The 21,052-nt window shown below is 36.9% G+C and overlaps 2 protein-coding genes across 4 annotated transcripts in view; one reads left to right on the forward strand and one right to left on the reverse strand.

The window, feature by feature from the left end:
* LOC134794781 (rho guanine nucleotide exchange factor 17) overlaps nt 1-8,741 on the forward strand; it is a 180,897-nt gene extending 172,156 nt beyond the window's left edge. The window contains exons 13-21 of one of the 3 annotated variants that reach the window (XM_063766571.1): nt 358-450; nt 874-1,133; nt 1,927-1,947; nt 2,290-2,470; nt 2,856-2,923; nt 4,951-5,087; nt 6,423-6,600; nt 7,395-7,565; nt 8,007-8,741. In XM_063766571.1, the coding sequence (XP_063622641.1) occupies nt 358-450; nt 874-1,133; nt 1,927-1,947; nt 2,290-2,470; nt 2,856-2,923; nt 4,951-5,087; nt 6,423-6,600; nt 7,395-7,565; nt 8,007-8,296 (1,399 nt within the window). In that variant the 3' untranslated portion in view covers nt 8,297-8,741. The remainder of the gene's footprint in view (nt 1-357; nt 451-873; nt 1,134-1,926; nt 1,948-2,289; nt 2,471-2,855; nt 2,924-4,950; nt 5,088-6,422; nt 6,601-7,394; nt 7,566-8,006) is intronic. The other 2 variants (XM_063766587.1, XM_063766577.1) reach the window with 2 other exon arrangements.
* Nucleotides 8,742-11,749: 3,008 nt separating this feature from the next.
* LOC134795308 (uncharacterized) lies at nt 11,750-16,741 on the reverse strand. Its single transcript, XM_063767127.1, has 2 exons — nt 16,453-16,741; nt 11,750-13,318 (listed from the first exon to the last, which is right to left on the reverse strand). The coding sequence occupies exon 2, from the start codon at nt 13,305-13,307 to the stop codon at nt 11,784-11,786; it is 1,524 nt and encodes a 507-aa protein (XP_063623197.1). The 5' UTR covers nt 13,308-13,318; nt 16,453-16,741; the 3' UTR covers nt 11,750-11,783.
* Nucleotides 16,742-21,052: the final 4,311 nt, after the last annotated feature.

Below are 21,052 nucleotides of genomic sequence, written 5' to 3' on the forward strand. Positions count from 1 at the left end.
TTACAAGTTACCTAACGTCTTGGCAATGGCGTATGCAACGCGAGCGTTTTATACGGTATACCGCCTGCATCTGTGCTTATTGTGCACCAGACAGTTGCTGGTACCGTAAGTATGTTGCTCATTTGAATGGATTTTGTGCCTAATATTATTTAACCTTAAGTCTATTTTTGCTAGTTGACACTATGACCAAAATCGAAGACACATCGAATAAAAAAATATATTTTAGTCAGATATTATCCCAAATATACTCTAAACCCCTTTTTGGATTTTATTTCTGTAGCTTTCATTTAGGTGGGATTTTATTTCTGTAGCATTCAATTTGCTCATATTAAACTTAATTCCGAATTGTTATTTTAGAAGTTCGAGCTCCCTGAACAGCACGAGTTCAGTGAAGCCAGGCATTAGCATATCCGACCCTGATGACAGCTGCAAAAACATACGATTAGACAGGTATGCCCATGCCATATTTACATACATAGTAGGTATGCCATTCCATATCATTAAACATAAATTATTAAAAAAAAACACGTATTGCATGGATACATTCATATAAAACAAAGACTTAAAAATAGTGATAGTTTACATGTGCATGTGATTTTACTTAGGTAGGTACAAACACGGACGCTAATTTGGTGTCTATTTAGCTCATACACTATCTGCGTTATTCATAATCCAATACTCAATAATTAGCTATTAATCGTTTGTCTTAACTTAATCTGAAATTTTTTATTATGTATTTGTACGAAAAGGATAAAACATAAATAAAATTTAGTACTCGTCATCTAAACTAAAAGCGTCATCTATTTTATCAAACATTATATGTCTTAAGAGGTACTCATTTTGCTACCTGTTTAAAAAAAAAAATGTTTAAAGCTCATCATCAAGCGAAGACGACGACGACGGTTCATCGACCAGCGAGAACCAAGACGCCCTATCAGAGCGAAGTCAGGAGTCCGCCAGCCTCCGACTGCATGGGAGCCTCACGGCGTCCCTCAACCACAGATCCACGCTCACCCCCAACCATAGCAAGAGTTTGAGCACCCCCTACACGGGGCAGAATATGCCCGTGCATCCTGTGATGAAGTCCAACTCGAATCCAGCGGTGGATAAGCAGGCTATGGGGATCACGACATGTGAGTTGAGGATCTTTGAGTATATTAAGTAATAAAAATAAGTTGATGATTTATATGTACCTACTAGGTATACTAACCACTTTAACCAGTAATAATTATACAGATACATATTATAAACTAAGTTATATTCAACTAGAAAACCAATGCACAACCACTTATCCAATTTAACCAACCATCTCAATTAAAACACATTCACTGACAGCGACCCGCTAGGTCGATTTTCCGTTCGTAGGCGCTTTTCGCTACAAAGCGGAAACACGCTAACGCTACATAGCGCAAAGCTCGCACTGGAAGTGAATGCGTTAAGTGGTAGGTAACGTACTTTAGGGTTATCTAAATTAAATTGAACAACCAATATATTTATAAAAAGCCTATCAAATTGAATAACACAAATAGTCTCCTTGCCTAATTCCTCCTTTGTCCATGCTACTTATAAATACCTCAGTATTGTTGTAATTAATGTTTTTAATTGTTGCCCTCTTGTGTTTAGTATAAAATATCAGTAAGTAATAATATTAGTAGGTAAGTATTACTTGTTCATCACCTACCTACTGCGATACAAGTGCACTTAGGCAATCATCTTTTTTTTCGATTATTCGCGTGGATGTTTCTTTCTGATATGATGATAGACAAAGATTACTGACATGCACAACTTTATCGTAGTAGCGTATGTTGGTCCAAAAATGGTTATATTCCTACCTGTATTAAGTATTACCTTATTTGCCAGTACCATGCCCGTAATAAATGTATGATATATTGACCTAACCTTTAACCTTCCTACATCGGCTCTCAGTTTCAGGACGTTCCATTCTGGGTATGATATTTCCAAACCTTTTGCATGCACACTATTTAATTTCAGTACCCTATTAAGTAGTACCTACCGCTTTAGTAATTCGTTGTTACTTGTTAAAAATATGCAATAGTTATAAATAGAATGAAGAATAAAATAATTCACTTCACCATTATCGTAAAGATGCAATAACAAATCGATCTTACACCTGTCCTATAGCGTCAGCAAATTAGGTAGTCTCTTTTGCACCGCACTCTCGAAATATTTCCAGTTCCACCTGCTACTACAAATTTTTTTATACTTCCTACACGAATTAATTTAAGTTATTTATCTTAAGCACGTAATTCAACTAGCTGCTTCAACCAGGTACCCTTTCATCGCCCGCCAGTCGCCAATCCTCAGAAGACAGCGGCACGACCGCCAATCAGCCTACTATGTGGCTTGGCACAGAGGACGGCTGCATACACGTATACAACTGCCTAGATAATATTCGGATCAAGAAAAACAAAGTGAAGCTACAGCACAACTCGGGGGTGCATTCTATAGTGTAAGTGTACTTCTTGTTCTTTAAATATCTTTAAAACACAGACAATGTTGTCTGTACCTTAAAGAGAACAGTCTACTGGCTCAGCGTCTACGTCAACGTCTACAACTGCCTAAATAAAAAACGCATCAAGAAAAACGAAGTCCAGTTACAGCACAACTGTGTATTCCATGATTTAACTATGGAACCTAAACTATTAATTCGTGTTTTGTTGAAATGCCCCTCAGTTAGGTTGCTTTCATGTTTAAATTTGTCTTTGATATTGGAGATACTCCATATTTTTAAAGCATTGGTTTTTCATACCGACATCTCTAGAACTGTTGGTGTAGCTGTCATAATTGGCATTGTCATTCTTGGGCTTTAATCAAAATAATGTTAACAATTTCAGGTACATGGAGGGAAAGGTGTTTGTTGCCCTTGGCAACGGTGACCTCGTGGTATATTGCAGAGATATAGGTAAAACTATTTGTAGATTTAGGCCCAGTTGCACCAACCACATTTAACAGACTGATTAACGTCAAACAGCAAGAAGTATGAAATTTCCCACAGACTTAAATATACCATAGATGAAGCAAATATCACGATTTGTATTTGTGCCGACTTTTTACCACCTACTGTGACGTCACAGCCGCAATTTAGTGATGGAAAATCCTAACCGATTCAAAGACACCGATGCCCCTCTCTGCCCCGCTACGTTTCAACTGTCTTGCTCATACTCATAGATTTTATATCTGCGGTCTCGCTCGCTCACTCCCCGCTCCCCCGCGAACCACGCCTAAAATCACAAATCGATTGTCATGAATGACATCGATTTTCTGAGAGACGAATGATAAAGACAGACGAATGATAAAAACAGACGAAAGATAAAAACAGACGAATGATAAAAACAGACGAATGATCTTCTTCCCGACTTTTCCCTTCAATGAAACTGGTATTTTCAAAATCAATGACTGGATCATGTGCAAAACAAAAATAATTAAAGTTTTTTTAACACAATAGAAATTTATAAAGATACTAAACGTATAAACATGTAATCGTATATGTTTAAATTACCCATTGTTTTTAAAGGTGTTGTGTAAAATTAGGATTAATTTTTTTTTAATCAAAAACTACTCTTTTTTTTTCATAATAGTTAATGTCATTCATCTGTCCGATATCGATTAAAAAAATTTATTAGAAGCGATCGGTAGAACGAACAACACTACTCGCTAAATTTGACAGACGAATGATAAACGGCCTGTACCACGAAGTCGAAGCGATGCGCGACAGGTTCGCTAGTTCCGATATTCATCGTCTCTTAACTCACAACGTCAGATCAATCGCTCACAGCAAACGCGCAATGTAAAGTAAATACAGTTTTGTAACGTTAATCTATAGTTACTTAGGTATATTATTGGAATCACAACTTGGAATACTTAAAATATTATTTAAAATGAATTTACGCATAATATCATTTTAAAATTACTTTTCTCAAAAATGGACGGCAAAGTCGACTTTGCCGTTTAAAAAATAGGTCTCGAAGCGCTTAGTTTATGGTCAGTCAAAAATTAAAAAGTTAAAAACATTGCAGTCTCAATTTTGGGACTGCAATGTTGCATACAAATTCCATTATTTGTCAAGTTCCAAACTTTTTAAAAGTTGAAATGGCCATATCAAATGAAGGCACAGGCCCATTAAACAGCCAAACAGATGATTAGTACCGCGACTATTTAGCTGTCTTAAATAGGTTGACGTATTTTCGGCAGAAAAATACACTTCTATTTTTTTATTAACAAAATAAAAAGGCGGCAAAGCTAATTTTTTCAATTGTTTCTACTTTTTTCTGTGAAAATATATACGTAAGAACGTTGCTTTTGTAAAATATTCCTATTATATTTATATTTCTTGCACCATTTTTGAGAAAAGCACTATATATGACTCGGCTGGAAGGCAACTTGCTGGCTTCGGATTCAATTAAACGGACTCCCAAGGTCGTCCGTTTAAAACGAATCCTCAGCCTGCAAGTAGCTACTTCCGAGCCTCGACAATAATGTACTATACCTGTGATAGGAAATATGTCCTTGCCCTTGGGTGCTTGCAATTTTTGGGCTGTTGCAGTTAATTATCATGCAACGAGGCATTTTTTAATTTTTTACGGACTACCGGCTGCAACAACTGGCGCGCGTGGAATGTCAATAGCGACGGCCGACCTCGACGCTTGGTCGGGCTTCGGACACGCGAAGTAGATGCATTTGCGACTGCGTCATCTAGGGTATATTTAAGTCTGTGAAATTTCCCATACAATTTTTTTTTGCGAACGCTTTAACGGTGACAGACGGTTTGGTGCAACGTGCAACCGACCGTTAGACTAACATCAAAAGTCTTGTTGTGATAGTGAAATGATAAATAGTAGAAACTATGTATGGTATTCCCCAAGGTCCACCCTCGGTCTATTCTATAAAAATAAGTCTGTTTTTTTACCAAAAATTCTTACTGGTTTCCAGACGGTTCCTGGAGCGAGCGCTCCACGATCCCCGTGGGCACGGGCAACACGTCGGTGACCAGCATGCTTCTGTCCGGCGGCAAGCTGTGGTGCGCGACGCACTCGTCCATCAAGATCATTAACCCGCAATCGTTGCAGGTTCGTTTTAGGAAATCTCTTGATTGAAAGTAATAAGTACCTACTCAGTACTCACATTTAGATCATGTCGTCTATCAGTTAACAAGCCGAGGAAGAAGTACATGTTAGGTTTATTGCACCTGAGTTTTCTTTTTTAAATACAAATAATAATTTAATTGAGTTTTCACAAGTTAATGGGGTAACGTTGGGGTATTTATAATGTGATGACAAGTAAAAATCGTTGTCTTTTGAAGTTTAAAAACTATGAAAATTTTAGTATAATATAATTTTGTGCAATAGATTACATAATCAAAATCATACACAGATAGCGCTCTTGGTGGAGTTTCAGAATGAAATTTTTTCTACTCCCGTACTTTTATTTGTCATTTAAAGGGTCGTGCACACACCTTTAAAACCCTACCTTATAGTTGTCAAAACAAGTCTTTAGTCTATTCCCCAAAAAAGAATTTGTGCATACACGCAGTATCTTTTTGGCGATTTTACGATCTTCGTGTAATGACCACATAAAAAATATTGAATGAAATACAGTGTTGCCAACCGTATTTTAAATGTCATCTCTGACAAATAAGTGAACCATAGACAGTTTTTATTTAAATTTCATTCGTTCATTCATTCTTTTCCCGCCCGTACCCTCCATTTTTGCTACTTCTTGAATTAAAAATATTTGTTAAATTCACAATTTTATTTCAAAGTAAGTGCTTGGTCGTAGAAAAAGTATTGTATGCAACGTTGTTTAACTGAGTCAAAAAATACTCGTGGCGTCTTTATTAACAATTTTCGGCTTCGCCTCAAATTGTTACTCACGCCACTCGCCTTTTTTGACCTCTCTTAAACAACGGTTGCATAATAGTATTTTATCCAACCTGTGGTTATCGCTGCCGCCGTCGCAAGTCGCTCGATGTCGTGGCAGAGCCGTAAAGCTGACTGTAGGTAAGGTACTTAACTACGCCCAACAAATCAACCCCTTAGGCCCACTTGCACCATCCCACTAACCCGGGGTTATGCGGTTAAACCGTTAACTCAGTTCAAATTGTACTGGTAACCATGGTAACTCCAGGTTTAACCGGTTAACCCCGTGTTAGTGCAATGGTGCAAGTGGGCCTTAGTCTCTTTACTGGTCATATACGCTCTGTATATGACCTACCAAATTCAAAACATCGTGAGGAAACTTGCATACTTGTGTAAAGCAATTCAAATGAGTGTTTTAATCCTCAAACTAGCCGTGGGCTAGCATCAGGGCTGTAGCCCCAACACTCACGCCACAAGAGCCTGTACCCGCCAACCAATGGCTTTTAACGTCGTAAAGATTTCAATGATTAATTTCTAACATTCCAGGTCGACGAAACATTCCAAATAAGTTCCGAAACGAAGCCAATCAGTCACATGGCGGTGGCGGGCGGCTCGATCTGGCTGTCGCTGGACAACGCCGCCCAGCTCAGGTGTTACAATGCCACCACCAGAGAGATGCTCGCTGAGATCAACATCACGCCACAAGTTACCAAAATGCTGCAAGGTGAGGAATCCCAGGCGGACTTTTACGTTTAACATTTGTGTAGTAAATTATAAAAGTGTAATTGTTTCCTCGTTACAGATAAAACGAGTATAAATCAACGTCAGTCGTATATTTCTCTATGACGTCAGTTAACCTCCTATGACTCTGCGTTCAAAATTTTGTACATATTCCAAAATCTATTTGAGTATATAAGGGCTCCAAATTCAAATACAAAACAATGGGGTTGGCCGGTCTAAGTATTTAACAGATGGCGCCAGCATAGCTTGCCCTGTCAATCCCTAGAATTGTGTCAAACTTTTGTTTTTTTAATGGAATTTTATGCCCAGGCGGCTTAGCACGGTCGCGTTTTTATCCCTTGTCACCATGCCTGTCACGTTCTAACAAGTATGTAAGTGCGAAAGGGACGCGCATAGTGATAGTCGATAAAAATGGAACCGTGCTGAGCCCGCTGATGCCAGCCCTTTAAGCCAAATCTCGTAGAAAAAGGGGCAAGATATGATGGCGTCATCTATGCAAACCTTTGACAGTTGCCAACCCCATTGCTTCTAGGTCAGTCTCAAATTGTTTTCTACATTTGAACATTTACATAATCACCCCGTTTTATTTGGGTGTAAAAAACTAATTTGCGTGAAATGTAATTTGTTTAAAAGCTAAACGAAAGTAAGTGCATGATTGTAGAAACGTATGACAAGGCCAGACGGTACTCGTAGAATTTCCTCCGAGTCTGATGCTCTGAAGAGCGGTCAGTATACACAGAGACATCCTACTGATTCATTGTTACGTACATTTTGCAGGCTGCGACGATATCATACGGCAACACAAAGCGGCGTGTCTGCGAGTTACGGCGTTGCTGGCACACAGAGATACGCTATGGGTGGGCACCAGCGCCGGCGTGCTGCTGACTGCACCGCTGCACAACTCGCCCAACGCTCGCACTGGACAGTTCACTGTGCCTACGCTCACAGGTACAAGTGTCTAATGATTACTCTCTGGTATTTAACCTATCTATGGGTGACAGCGCTGCTGACACAGAGACAGTTCACGGTGCCGACGACTAACAACAACTGTGGACTACGACGATTCATCTTATTAGTGTCATTGTCGTCAATATACCTACGCCTACACTTTGGCCTGCGTATTTTAGAAGGGAATATTAAAAGTTACCTACCAACGTTATAAAGCCTCATAGAGTCGGAACAAGAAAAGTCTGCAGCGGATTTGATAGCCAACGCAGTGTAAGTGTTATTTATACGTCATTTTTTCATACAAGTTTGACGTTTAAAATAACACGTACACTGCGTGGGCCATCAAATCCGCTGCAGACTTTTCTTGCTCTGACTCTAGCCACCTACTTTATTCTAACTAAATACTGTAATTGGGTCTAAAGCGTATTTCTTTAATTACAGGTGTAACCTACGGGCACACTGGCCATGTGAGATTCCTGACCATCGTAGAGAATCCAGCAGCTCAGAAACAACCAGCGAAACCCGCGCAGGCAAGCCTTAAGACGAAAGCCTTGACCAGGCGGTCAGCCAACGCGGAGAAACTACACAAACAGGCGGAGACTACACAGAGTAACAAGGAAACTTTAATCATTTCGGGAGGAGACGGTTATGAGGACTTCAGGAGTTCGAGCATGACTGAAGATGCGGGCAGGGAAGACTCGACCAATCATCTCCTGCTGTGGAGAGTCTGAACGAATTTCTAGGCCTACAGGGTTTACAATTATTTTCAAGGCCTGCTAAAAGAAGGCGTTGACTTGAATCCGTGCGCTCACGAAATGGCGTCACGGAGAATTCGGAATTGACGTTTTCAAGTGTTTTCGAATGTGATTTATCGTAAAGTCTTGAAGACACGTAATAAGGAGCCTACTGATGTTAAAAATGTTTTTGAATGAATCTTATTATTCCAGCTTATAATTTAGATTGATGTACGCTAATCTAATGAAATAATATAATAAATAAACGTTAAAAAATGTGTTGCGCCTGTGAGCGTGGGTAAATGTAGTATTATGAGATTATTAACGTTTAGTTAAGGCATTAAATGTCACTGTCATCCCGCGGCCATAAAATGTATACAAAATTTGATTACCAAATAATCGAAAATTTTAATGGTAATTTAACATTTTTAACAGTATTATTTTTAAAATCTGAATTGTTATGATCGTGCATCGTTTTAAAATGATGACCCAAGTACCTTATTATAGACATTTTATAATAATTATTAAAAAGGTCTTTTAGAGTTATTTACATGGTAATAGCCATATCAGACGAGTGTTATAATTGTCCCTTAAAAGCGGCCATAATGAACCAAGAAATAAATAGTTATCTAGAGTACCTACCTACTTAAATGTAGATATTCAGTTGTAAGTAACTGAAATGTTTGCATCATTATGTTAACCGGCCATTTTGAAACGTTAATTGTTTTCATGCAAATGGAATTCTAAAACATTTAAAGTACGAATTGATATTGTTTTGAGGTGATTGCTCAAAATCTTTGGACTTTACCAGATCTACTTTGTGAGCAGATTTAAATAAAATAGGATGTTTGGATGTATCACATATTATTATATTGCAGTAATAAAAAAACACACTTAATACGGTCTTTTATTTCTTGTAAAATTTATTTATTTACTTATAATTAATTATCTTCCCGAGTTTAATATCGAAGTAATAGCCTAAGCAAATTAGAAAAATCTGCGGAAATAATTCGTGTAGTTTTGAAAATTGGTACAGGCATACCTTGTGGTGTCCAGATAAACATACTAAAAGTCCTCGAGGGTAGGGGGTGTGCTGAGGGTGTAGGGGAGGGGTTGAAGGTACCTTTTTTCATATTTTTGCCCATATATCGAATATCTGTACGAATAGCATTATAATTACTTTGGACAAAAATTTTAACATCAAATTTCCTACAAATTTGGTTATATTTATTTTTACTTTACGATCAATACTTTAGGAGCTACAAGCTGTTAAAGTTAAATAAGAGAAAAAAAATAGACGATTTAAGAAAACGTCGTTTTTTTGTAATTGTTCATCATAAATAAAATTTTTAGTTTAGAGTAAGCAAGCTAAGCGACCTGCTGATAAAATATAAAAAAAACAGGCCATGAGCATGTCGGGCCATGCTCAGTGTAGGGTTCCGTAGTTATCCGTCTGTCAAAATAGACTATTTGCCAAAACTCAAAAACAGCTACACCGATTAGGTTCGCTATATTTTTCCTTGAAAGTCTTTACGAAGCTATGTTTTCATGATTTTTTTCATATTTTTTGGACCCATGGTTCAAAAGTTAGGGGAACGAAAGGGTAAAACACAACTTTTTTTCTTTCAGATCGATTATTTCCGAAAATATTGAGTTGATCATAAAATGGTTCTTGAAGAACTTTCGCGTTAACCCTATAGTGTGGGGTGTTGTTGGATAGGTCTTTTAAAATGAATAAGGGTCTTTAAGGACCATTTTTTGATCAACTTAATCAATTTTCGGAAATAATCGATCTGAAAGAAAAAAAGTTGTGTTTTCCACTTTAGTTCCCCTAATATTTGAACCATGGGTCCAAAAAATATGAAAATAATCGTACAAGTAAAGCTTAATAAAGACTTTCAAGGAAAAATATACCGAACCTAATCGGTCTAGCAGTTTTTGAGTTTTTGCAAATAGTCTATTTTGACGGACGGGTAACTACGGAACCCTACACTGAGCATGGCCCGACATGCTCTTGGCCGGTTTTTTTTATATTTTATCAGCAGGTTGCTTAGCTTGCTTATTCTAAACTAAAATTTTTATTTATGATGAACAATTACGAAAAAACGACGTTTTCTTAAACCGTCTATTTTTTATCTCTTATTTAACTTTAACACCCTGGAGCTCCTAAAGTATTGATCGCAGAGTAAAAATAAACATAACCAAATTTGTAGGAAATTTAATGTTAAAATTTTTGTCCAAAGTAATTATAATGCTATTCGTACAGATATTCGAGATATGAGCAAAAATATGAAAAAAGGTACCTTCAACCACCCCCTACACCCTCAGCACACCCCCTACCCTCGAGGACTTTTAGTATGTTTATCTGGACACCACAAGGTATGCCTGTACCAATTTTCAAAACTACACGAATTATTTCCGCAGATTGCCCAATTTCGGCTTAATTTGACGTGGCTATAATAGTTAATTCAACAAAAGCAATGAGCAATGAAGGTAAATGAGACAAGCTTAACGCATCTGCGTCATCTAAGCATCTGGCGCTGCAATCGTTTAGGTTCCAGCTGTCAGGTGAACTTTCGTGAGTACAGATTGCAGGATATAAAGTAAAAAAAAAACAATGTGTTTATGAATTTACGGCGCCGTGAGTTCGGGTTCTTCTCTTACTGAGTGTGAGCGAGACATCTAATCGCATCATCAATCAATAATAAAATTGCACATTTTAGAAGCAATTTTCATATTTCTAGCTATTGTGCAAAAATTATTACAATTTTAATATTGCATTTTCGACCTGGTTGGCTGTCCATAAATTACGTCATCGATTTTTGACCCCCCCCCCCCCCTAAAATCATCCAAAAATCATGCATAAAATGACCCCGTTTCCTCCTACGTCATGCTACCATCATCCGATGTCCAGGCCGGGTCTCTAATTTGAAATGACGTAATTTATGAATAGCCCCCCTGTTAGTAATTTTAGAAACCTGATTGAAGTTGTTTAATCCTTGTGTTATCAGTTGTGCCTTTAACTGAAAAAAAAAAAAATAAGAGGGACATTGTGATTTTGATGTGAAGGTTCGATTTGAGTGATGATGGATGCTTAAAATACAACGTAGTGATTATATGCTCTTTGGCTTAAATAATGATTATTTTACCTTATTTCCTCGCATGTTTGGAGAAAAGCACTATATATGCCTCAGCAGGACTAGCAATTCGTGGATTCGTCTTCTTTGTCGATATCCACGAATTACCATTTCCCGGCCTCTGAATGTAGGTACTATTTGTGAGGATGACAGGATGAAATAATTAATTAATTATTATTTTTATTCAAACCATTATCTCACTTCAATTTCTATAATTACTTTTCTTTATTATATAAGTATATTTCTGTGAAACTTAATATATTTATTTTACATTCCACTTAATTTTTTTTTCTTTTTTGTGTGGTACCACTTATGTCAATAAGAGCCCAGACACATATTCAAATATTTTAGTTACACATAGCAGCTATTTGACTAATGAATTCTTCGACTTCATTTTCTTTGCTTTCATTTTTCTTGCCTCTACTAACAAAATACGGATCATTTTGTAGCTGAGCTGCTAATTTCTTCAGAATGTTTCTTCTGTCTCTGTCTTCATTTATTTCCCTTTTCACATCTTTGCCTTCATTATTCATTAATGTTAGTTCAATAGTCGCACAGATAAGTTCTTTAGCCTTTAAAAACCCATCATGAGTTTTTGGGTGTGTTAAATTCATGTCTTGAAAATCCTTCTTGCCTCTTGCTATATAAAAAGGATCATTTCGTACCGATTTCACTATTTCTTCGATAGCGTTGCGTCTACCCCTTGATGTTTTAAAGTACTTCTTTTTGCCTCGGGATATAAAATAGGGATCTAGGGATTCAGCTGATGATCGACTGTTTCTTTCTACTAAAATATAACTTGGTTGATCAGCATATATTCGATCGTCGAATAGAGTACTGGAGACTGATGGCTTCACAGTCAACTCAAAAGGGATTCGTTCAACGCCATGCCGATTTTTCATTCGATTACTATCAAACAAATACTTTAACTGACTATCCCTTCCTCTATTTTTCCAGAAACGCCCATTGAATTTTGTTGTGTCTTTTTTAAGCCTGGATAAATAGTCTATATCACTTTCAACTTTATTGATAGCTTCCATTATAGATTCTTTAAGATTTTCCTTTTGCCTGCCTCTATTTCCCCAAAAAGGTTCAGTAGTGTCAAGTTCTTTTTTACCACGATTTCCCCAAAATGGTTCTTCATCTTCTTTTTTTCCTCTGTTGCCCCAAAAAGGCTCTTCATCTTGTCTTCTTCCGCGGTTACCCCAAAACGGCTCATTTTCTTCCCTTCTACCTCGGCTTCCCCAAAATGGCTCATTGTCTCGTCTTCCCCTGTCACCCCAGAATGGTAAATTATTTTCTCTTCGTCCTCTAGTACCCCAAAATGGTTCTTCCTCTTGTCGTCTGCCCCTGCTACTCCAAAATGGACCAACATCATTGTCAACTGGTATTTCATCTGAATTCCGCCTCCCTCGATTACCCCAAAAGGGAAGCGTAGTTTCCCTTCTGTCTTTTAAACTTGGATGCCCGTTGAGCTTTTGTTCTGTTGTAAAACTGTAGTAATCATTATTACCAGAAACAAGATCGGAATCATTGTAATTTTCTTCAGATGAACGCCTGCCCCGGTTACCCCAAAAAGGTGGTTCATTATACATCAGTTTATTCTTTATATTTGGAAACTGTCTATTTACTTCTTGATATTGATACTCTTTAGTTAAATCTTTATGAGTGACTTGTCTCTTTCCCCTATTAGCCCAAAATTGTTCATCGTTTTCGTCATTATCGGCAAATCTTTTAATGCGGTCGGTTGCTTTTTCCTTGAGATGTGTTTTCTGGGCAGTTTTTGCTGTTTTTGTTTTATTCCCGCCGCCAAATGCATTACTTGACAGGATAAGGACGATCAAGACTAATATTTGCAGCCGTTTCCGCATTTTTCATGCAACTGTAAAACATATTGTTTTATTAAATGTTTAAAATTTTAAACCTTAAAATAGGTTTAAAATATGTTCCTATGTGTGTTAAAAACATAAGGTATACTAACTAAATTCACCCGCAGCTAAATCTTAACGAATTTCGATAAAATTTTCTAATAGCATCAAAAAATAAAAGGTAAATTTCTATTCTATGTTCTTACATTCATATCCGCTGATGGGATGTAAGTAAGATTGAATCCTGATAAATCACTTTTAGTTGATTTATTTATCCGCTTTTTGGAAATTGTAAAACATGAGTATTCTCTTCACAAAATCATTGAGAAAGTACGTGTAGTAGTTTGTTAGAAAATCCCACAATTTTCTTGGAGAACTTCTTTTTCTATTTAAAGGATGGTCCTACGTATATTGTGTAAGGCATGTTATTAAGAGCCCATCAACGTGCTCTCTAGCGCTACTGCTAAATAATTGTAACTATCCCTTCAAGTGGCGGTCAACCCGTTAATGGTCGGATCGAAAAGTAGTAAACTGGCGGCCCACCACTCACGGGTCGTTGCGAAAACCAGTAAACTGTCGGCCACCAGGGAGTGGTTAATGAGGTGTTGCCGTATTTAGAGGTGAAATTGAACGCATTTAAGTATAGTTACGCTCTTCTAGCGCCCAAAATTAGGTAGCGAGTTAGACAAGGTTAGCATACCGTAAGAAACACAAATACTTTTGGTATAGAATTTGTTGGTGAGGACCATTCATTCGGGAGCGACCGCCTAGTCCGAGTTCAGTCTTGATTTTTAAGAGGTTGTTTTGTAAAATAAATTGTATGTTAGGTCTCTTTTAATGATATAATCTTAAAAATTAAAGTCTTAATTTGATAATTAGATAGCAATCACCTCCAAACATCAATTTGTTTTATGGTGGTATTCATTTTTAACAAGGAAACTGGAAAACTGTCATTCTTCCGGAGTTTGATTAGGTCTGGCCAAATGTATAATAAAGATTATAACAATTTAATTGCTATATTCAAATAGCGTAATTAACGCTGATTATAACGATATGTGATTTAATATACATACTTTGAAACATAGAAAAGCTTAAATCGAGGATTTTGTAAAATTCTTTTAGTCTGCGCTGACCACCCATCGGGGCCCCGCCACGTGACTGCTTTTGCGCAAATCCGCGCCGCCACTTGAAGGGTTATTTAAATTTAACGATTAATATTTATAAAGGGGGCCGCTACGTACTGTATTTTGTATTTAAGTACCTTTTGAATACATCAAACTAGTTTTTATGTTGTTGGATTCGTCGGTCTATGAACTCAAAACAAAAACGCCCGTTTTCACTTTGGAGTTTGGACGCATATATTGTCGAATCCAGCAACGTAAAAACTATTACGAGGAGGGTTGCCTTTTATATGTCGGGATTTTAAATTATTAACAACAAAAATGGCTTTATTGTTTGTAAAAATATTCTCCTTTGAGGTCTACGCATTTTTTCATTCGATTAAAGCAATTTTTAAAGCAGTTCAACCGCTCCAAGGAGGACATCTGTAAAACGTGCGTTTTGAACGCATCGACCGCTGCCGTCGAGAACGTAATTTACTTTGTATACATCTCGCTCGCACTCGCATATTAGTGCAAACGGGATATATAGAAAGTAAATTACGTTCTCGACGGCGTTTATGTCAGTGACAAACTGATGGTAACCGTACTAGTGTCAAAAAACACTGACCGCGCAGTTTGTCCTTGATGTGCGGGAGCAAAAACAACTCATTGAGGGCCAAATTAGGACTATACACCGGGTGACCCATTAAATAGATATTATGACCTTGAGAAAAAGGGGGATGTTTGTGCCGACTGGTGGGGGCTCGCATTATCGTGGTGCAGTATAATCCGTCTGCGGTGATTGGCTTCCCTGACCTTTTCAATCACCTCTGGCAAACAAATGGTTATATACCATTCAGAATCAACTGTTCTACGTTTTTCTAAAGGAACGGTTGCAATATGCCCAGTTTTTCCAAAAAACAGGCAACCATTTGTTTTGCAGTACTTCGTGCACGAATCACTTTTGTTGGATTTGGTTCACCTTGAAGGACCCATACCGTCGACTGCTGTTTGTTTTCCGGTTCATACGAGCAGATCCACGATTCGTCACTTGTGACAATATCATACACATCTTTCGAAGCCCCGCCGCTGTATTTTTTAGCATGTATTTGCATCAATCCACGCGAGCCTGTTTTTGAGCACCGGTCAAACTATGTGGTATCCATTGCGAACAAACTTTCTTGACTGCAAAATGTTCATGCAATATTGTTTGTATGCTGGTCCCACTAATGCCCAAGGACGCCTCAATCTCTCGATAAGTCGCGTGACGGTCTTGCAATATTAATTAACACACAGAGTCAATGTTTTCCGGAACAACCACTGATTTTGGACGATCTTTGCGAAACTGGTCCACAAGCGAACTACGGCCACGAACAAACTCTTCAAACCAACGATAAACACTCGTCCTTGATAGTACTTCATTTTCAAAAGTCGAAAAAATTTCATCAATGCACTTTTGTTGACTGAGGCCTTGTCGAAAATTATAAAAAAATAATCGCTCAAAAATGTTTGCGAGTCAATTCCATGGTAGCCGATGCGATATTTTTTCAAATGACAATTAAAAACAAAACACGGTCGAGTCATAACTTTTTTTTTCTTCATATTGCCGCCAAAATGTTTAAACTTCACGTTTATAACCTCAGTTGGCAGATGGCAGCACTAATAGTTTATTCAAATCCCGAAATATAAAAGGCAGCCTATGTATAATTTATTCAAAAGATACTTGTATATAAAATACAGTAGGTCATTGTGGCCCCCTTTTTTAAATAATTATCGTTAAATTTAAATAATCACAATTATTTACCAGTGGTGCTAGTGAGCACGTTGATGGGCTCTTAAAAATCGACATTCAATTAGAACCAGGCCGTGTAGCCAACATGCCAATCGCTTACACTCCGTAGCGATCGAAACGCAACTGTCACTGTCGCACTAATATGAAAGAGTGATAGAGAGACACAAAGCGTTTCGTTGTCGTAGCGATAGCGATTGTCACCTTGGCTAGGCCGGCAGTTGGCGAAAACAGAAAAAAGGGATGAGTAAATACTTACAGTTTTTCGAACTTCGTCAAATCAGGACCATAGTAACGTCCAGTAGCTGGCAGCAGGGCTGTGCTTCTGCGGGTCAGCGGTAACTCGGCTGCTTTTATAAGGGGTGGGCAGTCGGCGGCCCAGAGGGCTGTCACAGCGGATCTCATTTGTTCTGTTTTCCACTGGATTTCTCAAGAGAGCGCGTGCCCGTTATTAAATTAAAACAACGTTTCTTACATTGGACTGGACATACGTGGGTAGCATAGTTGGGTTCCTCGAGGACGATGCGGGTTCGATATTGTTAGGAATATTTAGGACCATGAACAACTTAAGGTTTTGGATTGGATTGATATTTGTTAATAATAAAATGCAAACTTTAAACGTTAAGCTTTTAAAATATATTAACACATTCACTGCCACCATTTTTAAAAGCGCTACGCTCGTACGCGATTCCATCGTTGTCCCGCTTTGTAGAGGAAAGCGACTACGAACAGAAAACCCGCCGAGCAGGTTCCCGGAACTCAATTGGTGCTGCAGATGATAACAATGTTTCTTATTGTGGTAAGATCGTGTTTAAGGACCAGACGTGCAAAAAATCAATAAGTATAAAAGTTTCAAATTTGCGTTAGCCAAATTTCTATTTCTATTTCTATAATGGACGTGGCAACAATAATGAAACCCAATCCACAAATTCTGTAAAATTAATATTTTACATCAGTTTCTAAACACTGGCAATATTTTACCTTAAGGTGGTTCGCTTTCCATACAATAAACAATTACGTTATATTAAATAATTACACACTATTACTACATAAATATGTGCGCATCTATCTACTTTCGAATGTTTATTTGCGCTAAATTGATAGTAAAACTTTGTTTTATACAGAAATCACGCAAAAAACCGTTTTAATTTTTATCAATGCAATACCAAAATAACGTTTTTTACGTGATTTCTGTATAAAACAAAGTTTTACTATCAATTTAGCGCAAATAAACATTCGAAAGTAGATAGATGCGCACATATTTATATGTAGAGTAATAGTGTGTAATTACTTAATATAACGCAATTGTTTCTTGAGCCTCTACCATCAGTTTTAACATTGACATAACGCTCACGTCTACGTAATTTACTTTCTGTACATCTCGCTTCCACTATTGCTCGCATATGCGAGTACGAGCGAGATGCATAGAAAGTAAGTTACGTAAACGTGAGCGTTATGTCAATGTCAAAACTGGTGGTAGCCGTACTATATGGAAAGCGAACCACCTTACAAGAGTTATAACTAGAGCTTAAGTTTGACGTTTAATTAATGAGGGTTTTTTTAAAAGAAATTGCACCAAGCTTTCCAGGATTGGAAATAAGATTTAATTGGTTAATTATTTTCAGTATTTTACAGGTCTGATACCTGTTTGTACCCACCATTGAAATATCAAAAATACTAAATTTTTTCTCTTAATCGGTGCCGTCACTAAGCAAATGTTTATATTCTTACTGCACGGAGAAAAAAATCTAGTGTTCTTTACCAGAATATTGTAAATTTAACTTGATTTTATTGTATTATATGTGACAACTAGACTTTTTTACACATTAATAGAAAATTCTAGTTCTTTAAAACATCATTTCTAGTTCCTATTACCCACATACCTAGTATCGTCGAAAATAAATTTTGTGTAGTATACAAAACCTATCTGTAGCCATCATTATATGACAGGGTAGAGTTTATCAGATATTTCATTAGTGTTCACCAGATTTTTTATTAGTTTTAAGTATAATTTTAGCTGACTGAAATAATCAACAATTTCTGTTTACTATATGTAGTATTGGAGAATACCAGATTTATGTTTGTGTTAAATATAATTGTTGTGGCATGAAATAAACAGTATGTTCTGTTTACTATATATATTGTAGAGTTTAACGGGTTTTATATTTGTGTTCAGTAAATCATTATTGCGGACTGAAATTGTAATATACTGTCGAGTGAAACAGAGTTAGGTTAAATATCTTAGGTGAGTCTTCGCTTTAACATGCTTTTGTTGCGACGAAGACTTACCTAAGGTGTTTAACATTATTCTGTTTAACTTGGCAGTAAGTACCTACATTGGCTTAGTCCGCAATAATGATGTTTGTGGTATAGGTGTGGTGGCCTGAAACATAAACAGAAAAATCTCAATCCTAAATAATTACTATGAGTAAAGTAAAAACAAACTTTTTTTTTTAAATTCGTTTTAATTTTAGTAGTACATAACATAAATTATCGGCCACGATTTTAGTGAGCGTATGGCAAATATAACACAGAGATAATTTTGGTAGCAAACACAACACACAAACAGAACACTCCAATATAACCTTATCACTAGTAGCAACATATGTATAAATTTTCAATTAAACCGCTATCCGCTTCGTCCGCCTTTGTTCACTACACACAGACACTTTTATTTGCTAAAACCGGTGATCTAAACAGGAATGCAACCTGATTCATTTATTATTGGCGACACTTGAAATGAACTCTGTCCGGACTTCGGTGAAAATGACAGAATGTTCTGGGCGCTGCGGGCGGCGGCGCAGGGGTGCGGGGGGCCGCAGTTAGCTCATATCGTGGACTGAACAGTTTTTCGTTACAGGCAAATAATATTTTGTTTAGTGTGCAATAATATTGTAATGCCAACAATTTTTATTGTTGCTGGAACCACTCTTTATTGTTATCATTAAAAAGAGTATGTTAGACAACAGAGAACGTATGTTCTCTAGTTATGTGTAAAAATATTCATAGTAATCAAGAAATTTCGAGTAAGTAATAGCTATTAAAAATCCGCTAACAGGTACGAGAAAATCTAGTACCTATAAATGAATTACATAAGGTGGACCCTAAACAAAGATTTTGTAATACACACTTTTATTATTGGTGTGTTAAACTAGATGATGGTGAACCGAATTAATAAATATTGTAAACATCGCAATTATTGTAAAGTGTTGTATGCTAAATGCATATTTTACTCTGTTACTATTAGATTGTTACCAAAACGATATCAGAGTTTTAGTGTACTAGAATATTTTAACTAGAATATTCTAATATTGTCCAAAATACGAGTCTATTAAACATGGCTGAAATCTGTTTTCCTACACTAGAATCATAACTACTATACAATCTGGTAATATTGTAAAATATTTTTTTCTCGAAAACGTAGAGTACGTACGAGTGAATTGCAATAGTAGTTTGTGTTACAAGGAATCAAAATGATATATTTCCGTCAAGGGCGTACATTGAATCCTGAATGAAGCGATGGATTCTACAATAAAGTAGAATCCTGAGCGTAATGAGGGATTCAAGTGTTAACGCCCAAGACGAAATAATTTTGATACCGTGTGACACATACTGCTTTTCACATCAACTATGAGGAAAATAAAAAATAAATAAATGAGGAAATTATCATGTATCAAAACACTATTTAAGCTAAAAAAATATTATTTTAAAAAATGAAAAAAAAAAAAAATGTGTCCTAGAACAGAAAAGTACAACTTTGATCCCTCCTAGCAGGGAAGATTAGTGCCACTTTGATCCCTCCTAGCAGGGAAGAAAAAGCCCTTTTTCGAATAGGTGATGTGAAAAAAATTTACATAGTTAAGCACCTGTAATTAGTCTAAAGTTAATCGATTCCATTGTGTTACCACAGTTAAGCCATTTCTATTTAAGTTAGATGCATGACAGTGCGTTAGCGTATGCTGTAGACTTATCTTATAGGAGATTTTTGGATTTCATACAACTTTGAAAAATTCAAAGTGTCTGAGCACCCCCTTGTAGTTAGTTGAGATAAGATTATAAAACTTGGCGTATTTTGTCAATATAATATATAAGTGTAACAAAATGAGGGGGTGCCGCTTCTTCTAGCTAGAGTTTGGATTTTTCCCATACAAACGTGAACCACCCTACTAATCACAGCTTCTTAACTGCGCTTAATTACGTACAATTTTTTTGCAATTCACTCGTAGGTACATTAAAATAACTCAGGACGCTGCGCGAGTTGACGACAATTCAATATCACGTTTTATCGCTTACCGCAGAGGATCGTCACTTTTGCACTTAAAAATAGTGCACTTGCATGTACTATAGCCAGTGGCGGATTTGCAGTCTTTGCCGCCCTAGGCCCCAGGGCCCAGACCCTGTAGCCGCCCCTTTCTCAACACCCATCTGATTTATTGACTACATTTTGAGTTATTTCTTGTTATCATCAGCGAATTTCTTGTTACATATGCCGCCCCTAAATATCTTGCCATAATAGCCTACTGTGCCTTAGGGCAAATCCGCCACTGACTATACCTACTTATTGGAATGTAACAACGGCTATCTTTATCGATGAGTAAGTAATAAAAGCGCGACCATTAAATAGTACAGTGCCCAGTCAGCATTTCTAAGTTTAGGTACATGTTCTAAGCTTGCAAATTGCAATTGACATTTAAAAAGCGGTAGCTTACATTTGTACAATTTATGAAACTTACTTGTAATTTTATCGATTTTATCGAGTAGATAACTGCTTTTAAGCGGTTATGTACTCATCACCTTATGTAATTTAATTAAGATGTTCTTGCAATAAAATAATTGATTGATTGACAAATTATAGTATT

This window comes from Cydia splendana, chromosome 1 (assembly GCF_910591565.1).
Source record: "Cydia splendana chromosome 1, ilCydSple1.2, whole genome shotgun sequence".
Taxonomy (NCBI): domain Eukaryota; kingdom Metazoa; phylum Arthropoda; class Insecta; order Lepidoptera; family Tortricidae; genus Cydia; species Cydia splendana.

Excerpts from the sequence above, each read along its gene's own strand:
- LOC134795308 (XM_063767127.1), bottom strand. The coding sequence starts at position 13,307 with ATGCGGAAACGGCTGCAAATATTAGTCTTGATCGTCCTTATCCTGTCA.